At 39.4% G+C, this 19,885-nt stretch overlaps 1 protein-coding gene and 1 non-coding gene across 3 annotated transcripts; one reads left to right on the top strand and one right to left on the bottom strand.

Moving 5' to 3' along the window:
- Window positions 1–1,417: 1,417 nt before the first annotated feature.
- On the top strand, window positions 1,418–1,490 carry Trnat-ggu (transfer RNA threonine (anticodon GGU)). The gene has a single exon. It is a non-coding gene; the product is annotated as a tRNA-Thr (tRNA).
- Window positions 1,491–4,765: 3,275 nt separating this feature from the next.
- LOC140946314 (uncharacterized) lies at window positions 4,766–18,701 on the bottom strand. 2 transcript variants are annotated; one of them, XM_073395412.1, is made up of 12 exons: window positions 18,497–18,701; window positions 18,211–18,348; window positions 18,073–18,121; window positions 17,890–17,937; window positions 16,289–16,419; window positions 14,919–14,996; window positions 13,380–13,704; window positions 12,138–12,436; window positions 11,707–11,753; window positions 10,783–10,842; window positions 9,163–9,229; window positions 4,766–6,620 (listed from the first exon to the last, which is right to left on the bottom strand). In XM_073395412.1, exons 1-11 carry the CDS (start codon window positions 18,542–18,544, stop codon window positions 9,196–9,198), a joined length of 1,257 nt encoding a protein of 418 aa, XP_073251513.1. In that variant the 5' UTR covers window positions 18,545–18,701; the 3' UTR covers window positions 4,766–6,620; window positions 9,163–9,195. The 2 variants fall into 2 exon arrangements, with proteins under 2 accessions (XP_073251513.1, XP_073251514.1); XM_073395413.1 differs by having other exon boundaries at window positions 13,380–13,470; window positions 18,497–18,691.
- Between the last annotated feature and the right edge of the window lie 1,184 nt (window positions 18,702–19,885).

The raw sequence follows: 19,885 nt of genomic DNA, 5'->3' as shown, positions 1-19,885 counted from the left end.
GGCATTCTTTTGTTGGAATAACAACACGAAAATTTTGTCGCGGCGGTGACAAAATGAGAAATGCTAGCGGCACAAATGCAAGGTGAAAATGAGCGGCAGTGAAAAAAAGTGAACGAGAACACGTACAACATTTTCTCCATAAAACGTGTAAATAAGAAGTTTCTGGAAGTTTCACGTTGTAGTCGCGCAAAACAACGACAAAGAAATGTACAAAGAAAGTGTGCTGCACATGCAAATTTGCGCATGCTCTTTTTTCACCGTTCTCCGCAGACTCGTACCCAGTCCCTATTTAAGTGTTTTTTGGGATGAGAGAAAATTGGGGATTAGGTTGAGGCGCGCGCGGGGTCTCATGGGAAGGGAAGACCCCGCGCGCGCCTCAACCTAATCCCCAATCTTCTCTCATCCCAAAAAACACTTAAATAGCGACTGGGTACGAGTCTGCGTTCTCCGTGCTTTGCCTTCGCCGCTTAACATTACACAATTTTATATTTTGTTTAAACAAACTATAAATATTATCCAGAGCTTCGCTTTCAGCCCTCGCTAAATCCATATATTATGAGTTTGTTTTTGTATGGGAAATGAAGTTAGAGAGACCCTAGATAAAATAAATGAACTAAAAGCGGCACACACTTCACATAACATCACCTTTATTTAACCTCGGATTTACAGTTTAGCTCTTAAAGCTAATACCTCCGAAATAAAATAAAAGGAAATATAGCACTATAAGAAAAGAATTTAACTACGTAGTACTTGTATCAGTTATATTTGTTTGAGCGGAATTTGTCGCACTTTGAATTTGAACTCCCTAAATAATGTCGTAGACCCCAGGTCCTACAGGGAGTCCATTCCACATTATTGTAGATGGGTACCTAAATAAACGTAAACCGTGAGTTGTGGTCTTAACGCAGGGAACAGTGAGTTTGTTTGTTCCCCGCAGATCGTGTGTTGTAGCTCTTGCTTGATAATGATCCAGGGGCGGATCCGGGGGAGGGTCCCGGGGAGCCCGAGCCCCCCATTATTTTCAGACCAGTCTGAGGACCGAAAGGCCCCAAAAAATTTTTTTTGTAGACCGGGTCCCCCTCTTATCTAAGGGTCTGGATGACCGCCCCCACCCCCACCCCCACCCCCCGCCTCTTATCTCAAGGTCTGGATCCGGAACTGCAATCCACCTAGATATCCGTGGCATCGTGTCAAGATGTATAGTCTTAACAACTATGGCTAACATATCTTGGCACCTTATACTATATGAATCGCTACAATTAATCTGATTTAAAAGGCCCTGATAGTCCAGAGAGTCCAGGGTCAATTTATTGAGTTCATATCTCCCGTGAGGAGTGAAATGATGTGAAGTATATATGAAAATAATTCATTTTTGAACTGCGGTTGTAGTAGTAAATTGACCTCGCTCTCAATGTGTGGCTTCATAGCTCAGTTGGTAGAGCAACGCACCGGTAACGCGGAGGTCACGGGTTCGAATCCCGTTGAAGCCCTGAATTTTTTCAGGCTTCTTCTTTCCAATTGCTTTAATTGGAAAATTTACTGCGATGATCATTCTTCACTTTCACACTAGCTGCTACAACCAATATCAAAATCACAGAAATCATACCTTTCACTGAAAAGACAAAAGTGAAAAACCGAACATTTCTTGTTTCGATGGACATTATGAGTCTTGACACAAATATACAGCAAAACGAGGGTACATTGAAATTGTCTGTCACAAAGCAAATTAAAATTTCTAGAAAGACAACCCATTCCTACACATTACTTGCCGGAAATGTTTAGATTAATCCTCAAAGAAAATTTCGTCCACTTCAATGCAAAGCACTACCTGCAAAACTATGGAACTGCAATTGGCACAAAGACAGCAGATTTGATTCCTTTGCCAATATTTTAATGACATATATTGAAACAACAACTCTAAGCAAAACTGTCTTCAGAACAACAGTTTGGAAATGCTACATACACGATATATTTTCCCTTTAGGACATGAGTAAAGCAGACATCGAAGCCTTCATTGAACAAGCAAACTTACATCACCCAACTATTGAATTCACGGCTGAAACATTTGACACTGAGACTGCGTTTTTAGACACAGTTGTATACAAAGGCACAAGATTCAAGGTAAAATCTATCCTTGATGCAAAGACACATTTTAAACAAACAGAAACCTTCTTGCACACACATTTCACCTCGTGTCACCCTCCAAATGTTAAAAAAGGATTTGTCAAAGGAGAAGCCTTGAGAATCCTATGAAAAAACTCCTCAGAAACAACCTTTGAGAAAAATAATTCAAATTTAAAAAAAAACGCTTGATGGACGGAGGCTACCCACAATCTTTGATAGAAAACCTACTATCAGAAATAAAATTCACCAAAGGGAGTCTAAACTTCTAAAACAAAACAACAGGAGGAAAAAGAAAAATTGCCATTCATGACACAATATCAGCCCTCAGTGTCTACTATAAAGGAAGCTTGAATGAAAAAATGGAATCTTATACAAAACCAACTATAACCTCAATAAATTTTTAAAGAACCACCAATCATTTCCTTACAAAAAAGGAAAATCATTAAAGGACATGCTCGTTAGAGTCAAAAAAAGGTTCACAGAGGGTTCCACGCCCGTATAGGTGTGCGGCCTTTCACCCTTTGTATTTTTTCGCACAACACTGAGGTTTCTGAGTATTTTAGCAATAATTCCAGCTGGCTCTGTTTTATATAACAAGTGTAGTCAACTGTCTTGTTAGTAGTTAGTGCCTATTTATGTAATAAAATAGGGTGACCCACCCCCTAAGGGTAGCTGAAAATTGCACGACCCACCCCTTGCACTAGGCTCAAAACCTCATGACCCACGCCCTCTCTGCTCCGGCCCCCCCCCCCCCCCCCCCCCTATACTTTTTGACCAGTCCCTTACAAGAAAATAAATAACATTTTCTTAAGGTTCCATCATTATTGATTACGGGCGCCGAAAACCATAGAAATCGGTTGAATCTTTTATTGTGAAAAACGCGAATCAAAAACATAACCAACACGCAAGTAAATAGGTTCGGGCCAGTCCTTAAGCGTTTACGAAGTCGTTCGCTTCCGCTTGTCTGTCGCGTAGTTGGTTCGTTAACCACGCGACAGACAAGCGAAGCGAACGACTTCGTTAACCCTTAAAGCTATGCAACTGAGAGAAAACCTCTACTGGCGGGGTAATAGGCCACTTGCACTAAGAGGACACGTGACCAATACTTCCCTTAAACAATTAGTTGGAGTCCTGCTGATACCAAAAATTTGAGAGGAAAAGCATTTAAGGGAGAAATTTTATGGCACTTTGATTTTTCAACAAAGTAGTATGATTCGTATTGGCCGCCATGTTGGAGGGCATACTCTTGCCCTCCAACATGGCGGCCAAAACTACTATTTGCTTACATCTTGTTAAACTTTTGATAGTTACGCTCAGATGTGCTGTAAACGTTGCCACATCCTTTTTTCAAAATTTTCCTTGTGTTCAGAAAGAAGCAATTCGTAATTTTCAAAATCACATTTTGGTCACGTGACCAGCTACGAACTTACTCATTTTAAGACAATGGTGCAGGTTTGAAAACCCAAATCACTTTTATTTTGTTTAGGATATGACCCACTAATCATTTTTTGAAGGCAAAATCATTAACTTTCATTTTCATAAAAACGATGTCACATGACCTCTTAGTGCAAATGGCCTATTCAACTCTTATGTTTGGTCCAAAAACATCTCGTCCATGAAGGGCCAAATTAAATCCACCAACCGCCTGGTTATGGTAGCGATCTTTTTACAGGGTTCAAACAAATAATTTATCAGAAACCGTTTTTTGAGGACACTCAATTTTTAAGGACCACCTACCACGTCTACCAGGAATGTAATTCCACATATGGTACATAATTGCACATTCCCAGTCCAAGGTAACAGGACTTAAAGGCCTGAACTGTTTGCTCCATATTCTTCTCTACATTTTTTAGTTCAGTTGCCCGACTTTTTAATATTACTAGTTACTTCTAGCATAAACACAAATATTCTGTGTTAATCACCTTAAATATCTCTCATCTGTGATATGTGTTCTGTCTTAGACAACCCAAAAGCGTTAAAAAACTGGAACTTTGATAAAAATATCACATCTCCCAAGGGGAGGGCGGTAGCCGGGGGGGGGGGGGGGGAGGGGCGGGAGGGGTTTAACAACAGTGATTTAAAAGGCCCCACCAAATGAACCTTTGTCCCAAGACTATCCATGTTGTAGGGTCTGAAAAAGGAAAAGGAGTGGGGGGGGGGAGGGGGGGGGGGGGGCTGATCCCGCATTCTCGCTCCTTTTCACGAGAATACTGCCTCCCGAACTTCCGTCATCGCCATCCCGACTGATCGTTTTCTTTCCCAATCCCGCATTCGTACCCAGATTTTGGCCAATCCCGCCTCCCGGGTAGCAGTCAAATCCCGTACCCAGTCAAAGGCTTCCCGAATCCCGCACTGTATTTTGTTCAAATCCCGGAACCAGGGAATACCTTTCCAGACCCGGTGTTAAAGTGATATGGACATCCCGGCGTTTTGGGAATCTCCATTCTCAAAACCCTAGGGATATGGGCATCCCCTCCTTTTATTAACTTAGCAATTTGGCTTAAAGTCAGGGTTACAGGGGATGTCCATATCACTAGGGGTTTTGGGAATGGGGATGCCCAAGACGCGGGGACGCCCATATCACAGTGATACCGGTGATTAAAGGTATTATGAGAATGGTCTCTGGAGAAATAAGGTCAGCTCACTAGCATGCAAAAATTTATTATTCAGACGTTTTTTGATCATCATTAGACATGGCATACCAAACATATCCATGGAAAAATCAATTATACTCCCCGATTCACCCTTCACTTCTAAAAACTATAAGTGCATAAGCTTACGAACACTGTAAGCGTCGGCAGTTTACGAAATAAATATTTAGAATACGTTTTGTTTGAGTTTCGGTCCAAGAAAAAATAATTTAATATCTAAAATGTAAATCTTCTCCTTCCAGTAGTCAACTCTTGAAGAGCGAATGTCTTTAATGTTGATGTAATTTTAAGGAAAAGCTTGGGTCTTCTGGTAATCTCTTACCCAGATCTCTTATTGACGTCAACACTGAAGAAACCTGGGTACGAGATTAGTCTCATGAATGAAAGGGGCAATGTCACGCTGTTTGGTTTTTGTAAAAAGGCAAAACGTGTCTTCGCATCAAGTGAATTCCAAAAAATAATGTTCAGTTTTGTTATTTAAGAGTATATTCAGGCATTGAACCTGCTTCATGTATTCTGTTGCTGCGCATGGCAGAGATGGACATGGATTGAAACTTGAAATGATTCAGGGAAGTTTCTATGCTGTACCCGTAAAATTCATAACAGGCAATGTTATGGTTAGTGCTCCCTGATCAAATATGTTTGATATCTTCTTAATGACTACAGAAACGCTTTGTGCATGGGTAAAGGCACTATGTAAGAAATGACTTTAGCACAGAACAACAATAGGGACCTTACGAAACCACGATGACGACGGCAACGGGAACGTCAAAAAACAATACGTTTAATGAGCAAAACAACAGCTTTGCAGGTGCATCACGCTTTTTTGTGCCTTTATTTGCTTTCACTGCACAACTACGACGTGAAATGACCAAATTCTCAGTTTACTTGGGAACGGAACGGCAAGGAGATAAATTCTACCATATCTGTCCGAACTTGAACGCGTTTCCCTCTCTTCAGCTCCAGCCAAAATCCCCTTGTTTTAAGTAACGGGGCGAATTGCGATAATCGCGAAAAAGTTTAAAATGATGTTAGGTCTGTTTTTCAGCGACGTTTTCATGGACGTTGCCGTTGTCGGATCGTAAGGTCCCTAATATCCACGTGACAACGTCTTTCAAACTTCTTAACTTTGACTACTCAAATGAAAACTACTGAACAATACCTTCTTGCTGTATCGTTAAGCTGTACAGGGTAGTTCTACCTTTTTTTTTTTCACCTATTAACGGTATCTAAATGACTGATGAAGATCCTGTACTTATCTTAATCTTATCATTTACCATCTACTCTGCGGATGAGATGAAAGTGGGACGAATGATTATTAAACTAAAGCTCTATACAGTACTGTTTTTCTTTTTTCATTAACCCTTTAAACCCTAAGATCAAAGTTTGAATTCTCATTTGTTGCCCTATTCATTTCCTACAGAAGCAGTGGGGAGAAGTTGATAAAATATCAAGAAAATTCATCTTGCGTGATCATGTCTGCAATTCTCACGACCACTCTGTTTTACAAAGCATTGACATTACAAGGAGAAATTTGATACCGATCACTCTTAGGGCTTAAAGGGTTAATAGTATCAACATTGTAATGAAAGAGTCGGGGGTTCGTTATTAAAACTGGCTTAAGAGGAAATAGAGAACATTATGAAAATCCGTTTTCTAACTTTTAAGAGATTAAAGGATTACCGTACACTAAAACAATCACAGCTCCGTTCATATGTATAAAAACTCTTGATAACTCTCGCAAATATTTTAATATACAATAAATTAAAAAGAACGGTTGGCACAAAACTCCAATCTTATATCTGCTGCATAGCCGCAGTGCATCAAGTTTCTTCACAATGAAACCTAAAAACAAATTGAGATTGATTCGTAAATTATCTGCACAATATCATGGGTTAAGAATTGCTCCTTAATTTTGACGCGAAATTTCAGGGTTGATTTATTATTTCACATGCGAAATTAAAAAGTTGCCATGGCAACCTCCCGTACCCATCAGTGCCAAGGTAGCCAGTGTACAGATGCCCCCCTCCCCTCAGAAAAAATCGAGGAGGGGACGTCTGTACATAGGCTAAGCCAAGGTGGCGACGAAGATTTTATAAGTTTTGAACGAAGATTTCAGGGCATTAAAAGACGCCTTGCAAAACCTCACACAAGAAAGAGCATAGCCTACGAAAACAGCCGTTTCTTCTCGCTCCTCGCTGCTGGGGACGTTTCGCGAGGAGGAACGTCTGCGATTCAGCGACAAAAAATCCATACTGATGACGTAAAATCTGTTCGGAATCCGGTCATAACCGCTGATTGGCAACGGAGTAGAAACATTGTTTTAGCTATTGTTTACGAATGAAAAAAATCAAAACACTGCAATGGTCAAACGTAAACGCGATGAATCTAACAAAACAGTTCAGTTTTTGTGGAATATATTCTTCTCTAGAAGAAGCATTTGACTTTTGCTGGAGCTCGTTCGCAGATGAACACAACACTTTACCAAAATCGACTAAGAGAAACGTCATCCTCGGAGACCCAGGGGCAGATAAAGGGGGCGAGGGAAAGTCTAAACGGGTAGAAAAATATATGTGAAACGAAGAAAAGTAAAGAACGGCGAGAAGAGCCTCTGGGGACAATGTCTTACCAGACCAGTTCCAAACGGTCGCCGCCGTTCTGGCTTCTGATTGGTGCCAAAAAACACAAGTTTTCTGGCACCAATCAGAAACCAGAACGGCGGCGACCGTTTGGAACTGGTCTGGTAAGACATTGTCCCCAAGGGCTCTTCTCGCCGTTCTTTACTTTTCTTCGTGCCACATTTTTCCGCCCGTTTAGACTTTCCCTGGCCCCCACTATCTGCCCCTGGGTCTCCGAGGATGGAGAAACGTAAAATTGAACAAATTTGCATTTGGAACCCCATGACTACCAAATTTATAACTTAAACATTGATTTACATCATCAGAATGGGATTTCTGTCGCTGAGGCGCAGACGTTCGTCCGCGCGAAACGTCCCCAGTGACCAGGAGCGAGGAGAAACGTCTGTTTTCGCAGGCTAAAAAGAGCACGTCAAGATGGATTCTAAGAGGTATTTAGTCGAAAAATTATGAAAATTCTGAACTTAAGCCAAATTTAAGCTCTAAACTTTTGAGAAAGTGGAGTTCTCGATCGATACGACAAAACCAAGAGAAACATGTCAACAATCCACGATTGCGAACGTAATTCGTCACCCATGATATTAATAGGTAATCAGAAGGTATAATCGTGAAATTTGAAAATAATTTCACCTGCGTGTTGTCCAAAACCTAATAATTTTTAATTTGAACGTTTTTGGTTTTCGGACAAAACACAAGTGATATCATTCCCTAATTGCACTCGTCACCAATTTGATTACATATACTAATTTTGTTACAGGCACACGGGAGACTCTCACATCGTCGATCATAAAATTTTGAAATAAATATTACTAGCTTTATCGCACCGTCAGCCGGTGCGAGGCCTGGAACCTTTGGGTCTGGAGAAGAGTCTGGCGCAGTCGTAAAATTCTCGGAAGATCCGATCGCTTCCCGACTAATATCAAGTGATACGAGCGACCTATAGTACCAGTGAGTCGCAAAATTCAAAATAGTCGCCAAAAAAAATTATTATTTTGATGCAAAACTTACATAATCTAATCGGATAGGAGAGAGCTATGTGCGGGTAGGGTTTGCATTTGAGTACATTCGCAGGCTTTTGGCCAGGAGCCTCACTGTGCAGAACAGGTTAGCCACCAAAAATACCGTAAATGAACAAGGCTTCACCACCTCTGCTAGACTTGCCACAAGTCGACCTCGCGAGTTAACCGAGAAAGCTTTTTAGGGGTTTCTAAAGGAACGCAGCGAGCGTTATAGGCCGCGAGGCCGCCGACCGAGCAAAAATCGTACGACTTATGAGCGCAAAGGTTCTATGGATCGTTTGGAGTTCTCAGCAACACCTTAGGACTGAGTCCATTTGGGGGGGGGGGGCGTGTGTGTGGGGGGGGGGGGAAAGGGGAGCTAATCGGGGAGATATGGTAGTCTGCGTAACAAGCCGAAAAGGCGTTATATTAATGCATTACCTGATACCTACAGACACTAATGAGACCGTAGAAACAGTCCGCATTAATGAGGTGTCCATATTAAGACGGTTAGAATTTAAAAGAATGCATGTTATTTAATTACATAGATACAGAGTTAGCCTCAGCCTGAAGTAAAATATTAAAAAATTCCAGCAGCAGCCCGAAATTTGAAAATAAACAATTTAGACAGAGTTGTAAATAGGTCGTCATTACGCTGGCATTTGTGAGTATAATTATTAACTTCAGATGTAGGCTAACTCTGTAAAGATGCGTCTTCAGTGCTCTTATTCAGCGGTCAAGACGAACATTTACCTTTCGTATAAACCATCCGCAAAGTTCACCACATCATAAATCAATCCCCAGAGATTTGTAATAGGCCCTGAAAAAACAAAAACAAAGTGTCACGAAATTTATCAACATTCAGACAGAGGGAACCGCTAACAAATTGAGTGAAACACACAAACATAACTGCTCAAAATCTGTTAAACGACGAAAAAATACCACAGCAAATACACAAGGAGGCACGGATGGACAAACTTAAAGAAGATTGAAACAGATTGCAATTGCGGTTTTTGAAAACTTGTAAGCCAAACAGGTTTTCAAAGTTCATTGTCGTTTGGAACGTTTGGAATCATGCTAAAGAGACATACTGTACATACAGTATCTGACAAGAAGCTGTGATTTTGTCCTTCACTGGTAATTTCTCAAGTTCCATCGCGAATAAGTACGCGTAGCTGCCACAATCCTTTTAAAACCTCATCAACGAAAGCAAATCAGCGTTTTTTCAAACTCGATAAGCCTGCGAGTGTATGTAGACCCTAGGGAGGGGGGTCCTCCTGGGAACTCTTGATGGGGGTATACCGCCAGGTTCTCCAAATCCTGACCCTATTTCTGACCAAAAAATGTCATTTTCCACACCCGTTTTCAGACCTGGCCTCTAAAATTCATACCCATTAGCAGACTTGGCTTCTATAAAATTATGCCATCACTGACTTAGATTAGAACGCCACAATAAAGATTTCTTTGTAAAATTCATCTCGAATTCGCATATTAATCTTTTCTTTCTTTTTTTACTTGGAATTGAAACGACAAATACGTTTATACATTCCGTAGTTCCCGCGAAAACCATACCCGATTCCAGACCAAAATGGGTAAACTCTATATCCGTTTTGAGACACAAACGGCGCAAAAACTATGCCCTTTGGGGCGGCACATACCTATATAGACAAGACAATGCTTTATTTGAAGTCTTATACAGTCCTATGTACATCGACTTTATCCAAATAATTTAAAATCATAACACAAATTGTACACTAGTGGAACTATAATCAATGTTAACCTAAAGAACTAACGATCTTCTTTTCTCATAGCAGTCGAATACATATTTTGCAATTAACTTTTGCACTGGTTTGTTCTTGCTTGGAGGGTTTATTAACAACAGAAAAACATCATCTGGTGCCACTCTGTTTACTGATATTCTGTATTCTTTGTTTAAGTATTCAAATAAAGTATTTCTTTTTTCTTGATACACAGGGCACAGAGCTAAAAAGTGTATGTCATCTTCTAAGTCTATATGACTTATATAAGAGAGTACCCCCCCCCCCCGGATGTAGACGCCTTTTTCGGCTTTTGTAAGTTGTTTCACCCACAGGCCAAAACTCCACTGACATTGTCCAAATTCGCTCAATTTGTTAATTGTACGGTATGTCTTCTATTACACGTCGCATTATGACATTTTTATACGATTTCTTAAATTTAGGGAAACAATGCTAACAAAATCGTTACTGAAAAATACACTACGCGTCTTTGCGTAGCCTCCCACGCAGACGAACCCCTAAGAACGTCTGCGTGGGAGGCTAGTCTTTGCGCAACAGAGTCGACGCTCATAACCAAGCTTGGGCTGCCTGTGGAATAATAATTTCATTCACTTACGCTCTATCTGCTTCCCGGATCGCATCACTAAGCGCTCTTCTTTCTTCTCGAAGAGACTCTCTGTAAAGCAAAGTTAAACACAGGCTTATCATCAAATTTACATCACAGCGAATATTCCACATATCGACATTCGCAGGAAGTTTTTGGTGCGAAAAATTATCTCGGAAACCTCCGGTTATTTTCATTGACCTTTGCCATTTTTAAGGGCGAGGGGAATCAGACACGTTTGGATTTTAAGACGAGGACGAGATTTTCTCAGTACTACCTAGGTAGACATGGAGTTGAAGCCGTCGTCATTCTATTCAATACAAGTTTATAGTTACCAGATGTTAGGAGATGGGACAGGGCTTATAACCTCCTTCAATAAAAGTAACTTTTCCGGGGTGTATATATATAAATGTGTAAATATCATATTATCCACTACCCTCAGGGCTTTTCAGGGATAATTTACAATACTGGTTGGGGGACTTTACCAGACTGCTTAAAGTGTAGTTTAGAAGTAATGAATGAATGAGTAATGAAGCCCCAAAAAATGAGTGTAAAAGTGAGATAGACCACTACACCGGGCACTACCTGCCCTACTCTTTAGGAAGAGTGTGTGGGTTCTTTACTTTAACGTCCCACAGATTTTTTAATACATGTGCAAGGGCTTGTGAGACGGGGCCTACGGTTTATCGTCCTTATCCGAGAAGACTAGATAGTCAAACTGTTTGCAGATGTTATTATTACAAATACAACCCTTTCTCCTCAGTTGTTTAAAGACACTGAGTGTTCAGGTGTGGCCGGGGTTTGAACCTACGGCCTCCCGCTCAGCAGACCGTCGCTTATCCCATTCAGCTAACCGGGCGGCGGTCAGCATCCTGGTCATATTTTTTTGAGAATCTCGTCCTTTCACTCGTTCCTGTTTATGTTTACTAGACTCACCTAAGGACATCCAAAGAATCTACACTGTCATTATCAGAGTCTTCAGACTGAAAAAAGTGAAAAAATCCAATTTGAAAACGTGTTTTTATGTATCTTATAGCACAAAAAACAAACGTTATGTGTAAAATATTCTGCATATTTTAAGGGTTGAGTACAGGGAAGACTGTGAAAAGACTCCCCTCTATTTCGGACCATTGCACATAAGTCGATTGTGGAGACTGGCCTAAATCTTGGAATGTTTTAGTGGTTTAAACCACACAACCTATCGATCCCTCATAAAAATGATATATGATGACTTGAAATGTCCATAGATTTTCCACAGTGGCAGAATATTCGTAGGATACCTTCTGGGAGAACACAACATGAAACTATCATTTCAAAGTTTTGCTACAAAAACAAAAATACGTTAATATATTGATTTTTACACTTACAAACGTTCTAGGGCTTTTCTTGTCAATCACCCTTTCAACTCGCTGTTGAATGCGATCAGATGCACCAAGCGCAGCCCTAAGATTGGGTGAATAACGACTCTTGAAACGCAGCACTGGGTCGCTAAAGTTTTTCCAGGAATTTGATGAAATGTTAAGATCATCAAGTGCGTAGCTCAGACTACGAGATGGGCTTGATGGTCGATATGACTGGGAAAAACTCATGGGTTCTGTTGCTGAGCGTGAATGAAGTTTACGTCGAGTGGATGAGCTTGCTGGGAAGTCTTCAGAGTACTTCCAGGCTAAAAATCAAATTCAAAACTTGTATGATCAGATGATCAGAGGCAGACTGAGGACTGCAGGCTGCGGGGTAGAAAACAACTTACGCCAAAATTATACATCAAGCCACAGACGTTCACGCGATGGATTAAGCGCTATATATCCACTAGATAAATATTTGGGAAAACAAAAGCATTATCCACTGGATAGAGATTTTTCCAGTGGAAAGTGTTATCAACCTTTGATCAGTTGGGGCCTGTTGTGATTCAATAACTGATCCTTGGTTGAAAAAAATTCACTTTCCTTTGTTTTTGGGCATCATAATGGGCTTGAAAGAAAGGAAAATAAAATTTAAACCAGGGATAAAATTAAACCACGACATATCCATTAATGTATGGTATTTCTATGTGAGACTGGCATAAACTCAGACAACTCAGTCATCAGCTAGAATCAAATTGACATGAGGCCATTTCAACTTCAGATCATCATTTTAATATTGTCTAGCTTATCTCAGTGTAATCTGACACATTTTAGCAGGTGTTTACCGTAAAAATGATCATGCCTGAACCGTGCCTAGGGGGTATAACTTAAACTTTCCAATGAACATCCTTTTTCATTTGGGATTTATCCCGAAAGTGTGGGACCAGGTTTGGCCTGCATCGCTGATAACCCTGGTTAGTAACATCTTCAAAGCAGTGCCGATATTCTCGTTCTGGAACCCCAACGGATTCAATGAATTGCCAGAAGTGTTGCATTTCTCTTTGACCTGATTGGCAAATTGATAAATGCTCTTTTAACAGGCCAATCATGGCGCATAATCAAAACCTGGTACACAGGTAGGGGCCCAGAATAAGGATTTCAGCACTATTTCAAAGATGGACTTAACTAGAAATTAATTTCTTGCTGTGGTGCAAGATTGATTGTGGTTAAGATTGATGAAGTACGGATGTGGGAATTTTCACCAACCTGGCAATGGCTGCACACTGGACATTCCAAGATGGGATGGGGAAGTTGATCGTGGTCTCCTGGTGGGTGACTTGGACCTTGATCGTCGAGGCTTTGGACGAGTAAAAGAAGTAAAGTCACGATTTTCCAACAATCTCTCTTCCTTGTGGCGCACAAGAAAAGGTTTCTCATGATTGACAAGTGTATCATCAGCTCTAGGCGTGCTGGTAAGTTTGCGGCATGATGGGGAGGGAGAGCGTGTTATGCGTTTAGAACCTGAGGGACTGATTGACCGGCGACTGGCATTAAATGTACTGTTTGTTAAGACATCGTCAACACCAGAGTCCTGAAATTAATAGCGCCAGCTTTAGTGGGTTAAACTTTTTCTAAAAATAAGCTGAGAGCTCCAAGATATCTGTCCAAATGTTTATAGAAATTGTCAATTAATTTCTTCCCTTACAATTAGCTTGCATGGTGAAATAATTGATTGGACAACTTCCTCTTGGAAAATGTTTCCTAACTGCGCTACCTACAACTGAATACAGTCTTCAACGGTAGTCTATTAAGCCAAATCATTTCGTAAAATATATTCCTCTTAAATATAGCCTTAAACAGCAGAGTGATGTAGAGAAAATATTGAATGAGAAGTACAGTGCTGTTAGAGGACTCAAGGAGACAAAATTTATGAAAAGTACGTGTCGCCGGTCAATGCCCTTCAAATCAAGACAGTGTGGTGACAGTGCAGCTCCCTAACCATTAATGCTCTATACTAAGTGTGGCCACCTTTTAGGCAGGAGACAGAACAGAGATGCAACCATCTTGTTTTATACAAAAATATATCATACTGAGTGTAAACTGGAAAAAGGTCAAGAACAGGTGCTTTACTGCAATGATTGTACATAAAAAATTAATACTTGGATGTAAACAAAGAGAGAGGATCTTTAAGAGGCCCTGCCAAAGAGCTTTTCGATTAAAGTAATTGAGGTGTAATTGAGGATTAAAGTTTAGTGCTCAATTAAAAGGACAGAATTAACATAAGCTGGCAGTATAATTTTGAATTGAAATTTTACCATAGCATGGTACTAATAATACTGTAAATTTCCAGATAAAAGCCCTTCCAAATATAAGCTCCCCAAAATCGCAATGAAAGAAACCCTCCATTAAATCGCCCCTCTGAATAAAAGCCCCCCGGGGGGCTTGTACTTGGAATTTGCCCTCGAATACAAAGTAAAACAAAGCAAAAATGGTAAATTTCCTTCCCAATACAATAGCCCAATCAATTTTGAAACACAAATTTCCCTCCATACATAAGCCCCTCCAAAAATAAGCCCCTCAAAAAGGGACTTTGAAAAAATTTTATAATCCCCAGGGCTTGTTTTCAGAATTTTACGGTATATTGTAGAAAAAATTTTCCAAGTGTATTAGTAACAATTATGCATATAAAACTCATTTGAAAACTAGAGACCAGTCTTTACAGTTGTGCAAAATCTGAGGCAACCTTGTGTACGTCACTAAGTGCCAAAAAATTGCATATCTTTTACTGTAAGATGGCAGTCTTACCGAAGATGCATAGTCAATGGCGTCTGGTACTTCTTTGATGGTGGTTTTAGTAGAAAACTCAAGTCTTAATGGTTGACCCTATCGTAGAAGTAACAAAAAAAGTTGCTGCAGGTAAATGAACACCTAAAATAATCATTACATTATACTATCATATTTTGTTGATTGAGAGCTCCCTTCAAACAGGTCATTTATGGATTATTAAAATTCTTACTTGGCTCTGAGATTGAGGGGAATAAAACAAAAGAAATGAAATGTCAATATAATCGCTGAATCATACATTTTCTCTTTTTTTTAATACCTGTCAGCGTCAGTGCCAAGTATGAGTTGTAATAATTCAAAACTGACCTTTTGCTACACCTCCCAAGCTATAGTTTTCTTTGGATAATTTATTGGCTTATTTGTCCCATGCAATGAAGAACCCCACAGTCCGGTATCCCAGTGGTTGTAAATGAATTTAATTTAGGGAGCTTGAGCAATGAAACCCTCACTTCTAATAAAAAAAATTTTTGTTATACACATGCAAACAAAATAACAGTTTTTCCACCATTTCCAATGCGTCCAAGTTCAAAAAGACAAACATGATCTAGACTACGAGTAGTACCCCATTTTTTCTCAGGGATAGTAAGGCGAGCGAAACGCGAGCGCACGCTCCTCCCCACCGCGTGTCGCCTTTTCTCGCGTGGGGTGATTTTCACGCGCGCTTGTGTTTCGCTCGCCTTACTATCCCTGAGAAAAAATGGGGGACTACTCATAGTCTAAACATTATCAAGGTTGTTGTATGTTGACATTTTCCATAAAATAATGCATAAAGAATTTTTAAATAAACTGCAGCTGACAGTGATGAAAGACATTATTTAAAGTGTGACGAACATACAAATTACTGCTTTACTAATTGATTAAAATTAAACCTATTAACAATATAATGGCTTTTTTGATGTTCTTATTGCTGTCCCTGTCATGGTTGCTAAATAAATGCATGTACATGTTATAACTAGAACTTCGATGGCAACCACAGGCAATGAAAACATCACTAAAAAAGCAAATTTTCTCAGTATTGCAATTAACTTCATCCATGTTGTTCCATCTCATTTAATTTGCCAAATGGTGGCGAATTTTTCTGGAGTTAGATCCTCAAGGACTATATACAAGTGCAAAAAAGAAAATTGAAACATGAAATTAGGAATTTTCACATTGTATTTGTGCAACAACGGCAAGGAAATGTACAAAAAAGAGTGAGATATATGCAGAGTTGTTGTTTGTTGATGTTCCTGTATGCCTCATATCTTACAATGAAATAGGGATCGAGGCCTTTGAGGCTTTTATAAAGCTTTGCTGTCTTAGACTTCCCGTCGAAATTGCTTTATACTTACTGTAATCCTAATTGGGTTGAAAAGGGATGTTTTGAACAGCGTCAGCTCCCGGCCAGAGCCTGGATAGGGTGGAACTGCTGGGTACAAGAAATCTCTTGCATTGTTGGCATAGTGACCTATAACATACCCATCTAAACAAAAAATAATGTTTGTGTAAACTGTATGCATGCATGCAACATATGAAATGAACCTTAAAATATCCAACCTTTTAACAATGCACATTAATTCTACTGTGTTTAGAATTCTTAGTGTTCAAAATGTTCTAAGTAGTCTGTAGTATCAATGACAAATTCTTAGTTTGTTTCACAAGCAAACATTAATTCGGAATGACAGAATATATATAATTTTTGTCGCTCATTGACATGCCCACAAGGGAAGGATAATTTTTACAACTAACAGAATTAACATAAAAATATATTAAAAATGCTTATTTTGCTCAAGCTTTTGATGCTATCTTGATATCTTTTTAAAGGAATGGAATATGTCACATGATATTTCCCACTGTACACACCAAGATAGCCTCAAAAGCTTCAACTCTAAACAGGCAATCATTTGAATGTTTATGTGAATGTTAGGTGACAATAACTGTTATCCTGTGATCCATCTCTGTCTTTTGGTTAGCATTATATTATCTTATTTATTTTATCAGAAACTGTCAGTATTAAGTATTGCGCAATACGTGTATATGTACAACTAATTATTCAAACATCTTTCTGTACAGTACAGTATATCTGTTGTTTTAACTCTTCATCAAATTTTGATCACTCGATCGCAGCATTATTCAACCTTATTTGTTTCAAACAAACGGAAGGGACATAGCAAAACAAGAAAAAAGGAACAACAAGTCAAAAGCTTCTTGAAAATCCCTTTCATCTTCAACAAATAACTCTTTAAAAATACGAAATGTATATGGATGTGTTCGGTCAACCGAAGGAACAAAGAAATAATTTATATTACACTAATACTTTGAATCATCCAAACCAAAACAATAACTTTCATTGATATTACAACTTACTATCCTCATGCAAACGACATCTGACAACAAGGGGAGGAAATTTTCAGTTATTCTATAAGAAAAATTTTTACCAACTCAAACAGAAATTCTTCATCGGGCTCGAGTGATTTTCGACCTTTTGGGATTTTTCACCGGTTGCTGTGAACTCATTCAAAACAATAAAACAGGTTTTGCGGTTTTCATTCAGACAATAAGTAATTAAAGTTTGCATTGAAATTACTTTTAGCAAGGTTAAAAACTTCTTAGCTGCAGGGGCCATAACCAAAAACGATAAATTCCTGTGCTCTTCGTGCACACACTGAGAGCGCGTCAAACGCGTGACCAAAATTTCCCATAATTTCTAAGCTTACTTCGTGCTGCATATATTGGCGTTGAGAACAGTTTTTCAGGAAAAAATGTAACACACTTTAGTTTAGTAGGAATAGCATTTTGAATAATTTAGGTACAGTAATAATGTAAACATATTTTTCACATCTTTTTGCCGTACACAACTGAGAGAAATTCTTGGCTTGAATTACTTAAAGCATGTGAAATCAAAACTGAATGGAGGCAGAATTTGAAAGCTTAAAAATAATTGTCTACATACCTGAAATATAGTCATCATGCTGCCTTAACTCTACCAACACATCTTCACCTATTTGTGAAAATAAACGTAGTTTTCGGTAAGCTAAATTCTTTATCTGTGCATGGCGCTACACTAACAAATATGGCGGAATGCTTCGATCAAATTACAGTACACACACCAACAAGACACAACTTTAAAAGCTACCTTTTAGATGAACGGTGACATAAGCAGGATCTTGACAGCTCTTAAAAACCTTAAAAATAAAGAAAGAAAACCTTCGTTGATAATGAAAACTAAAAAAGAACTCCCGGATAAAAATATCAGCTGTTATACATAGCTTACCCTTTCGAAACGTAAGCGTTCGTGAAAGAACAATGGAAAAGTTGGAGCTACAGATTTTGTGTTTACTTCTAAACCCATGCAGTTAACTTTGAGATAAACATAACCATAGTCCCGTAAAAAAGTACCAGGACATGTAACCTATAAGATAAAAGAAAGTAGAAAGATTATGAATCAGGTCACCACAGAATTCGATCGAAGCATTGCGATCTCTTGCATTCGTCTAGCGTCGTTAGCAACGAACAAAAATGTCGCTGAAATTACTTTGAAAACCACGATAAATCCTTACTGTATGAATATCCAATTCAACTATGACTTTCATAGCTTTGCGAGGCATGGTCTTCGCTAAAGAATAAGAAAATTTCTTCAAGATGCTGCTACACAAGTGTAGACACAACTACAGATATCTGGCCCGGCTGACAGTGATCGAACGCGGACGATAATTCCGCGTCACCGCGGGATAGACGCGAAATTTAGTAAACAGAGTCTAGCCAATCAGAGTGAAGTTTAATTATTAAAATTCTTGTATTAATTAAATTAATGCATTAATACACAAACACTTCCTTTGTGACGTCAAAAAGAATTGGGGTGCAGATTCCCGATTTTAGCGAGTTCAGGGTGGAAAACGTTTTCCAAAAGCAACCAAACTGTGGGTTTAAAGACAGTATTCTTGTCAACACCTTAATGGCTTAGTCAGTTTCAAGCGTGCCCTCCCCTCCCGGGCATTTGCATAAGGGTATTTGTCGGGCAGTTTGTTATCCTGTCCGTCCCGGTTGTGGGGAATTTGTCAGAAAACCTCCGCCGGGCAGCGGGTGGGGGGGGGAGGGGGGGCGGGGGCTGACAATTTGTCAAATCTTCTAGAAGCGGTTATGGTTTCTCTTTTCTTAAACATTAAATATTTTAAAAATGTGATAGAAAAAGAAATCAGGAAAAATTCTCACTTCGTAATACGTTAAATTAAATTGCATCAAAAATTTTCGGGAAAATGTAATTAGTACGCAATATTGACAACGCAATGTAACGGATCGCGCGCGCTTTAAATTCAACGGCGATTTCAAAATATGTAACACTGAAGATGACGGATGTACCGTCGAAACATGTCTGGAAAATTAAAGAAAGTTGTTATGTTTATATAGACTACGAGTAGTCCCCCATTTTTCCTCAGGGATAGTAGGGCGAGCGAAACGCGAGCGCGCGTGAAAATCACCCCACGCGCGCGCTCGCGTTTCGCTCGCCCTACTATCCCTGAGGAAAAATGGGGGACTACTCGTAGTCTGTTTATACGACTATCTATGTTGTTGCTCCTATCTAGCCCTTTTGGAAAATGTAATTATAAATACTTTAACTTTAATTTTACTTTTACTGGATTCGTTGCATGTAATCATTAATACGTAAATAAAAAATATAAAATACGTTAGATAAAGAAAAATAAAATAAAATAAAATAAATGTTGCAACTGGAGCACGAGACAGGACAATGTCCCAGCTGATATCTTGTGCGAAGAACCAAATGGAATACCATGAATAACAGAAACCCTCCCAGGTTTAACCACCCTTTACCGTCTCCCCATAAACAGACACATAAGTGAAACAAAACTGAATGCAAGGCTGGTACTACGTACGGCGGGACTGATTTATTATAGGTCGGTAGTGCCATCCTATAGCTTGCATTCAGTTTT

This window comes from Porites lutea, chromosome 8, assembly GCF_958299795.1.
Source record: "Porites lutea chromosome 8, jaPorLute2.1, whole genome shotgun sequence".
In the NCBI taxonomy this organism is placed as follows: Eukaryota; Metazoa; Cnidaria; class Anthozoa; order Scleractinia; family Poritidae; genus Porites; species Porites lutea.
This window is presented reverse-complemented; position numbering and strand designations above follow the sequence as displayed.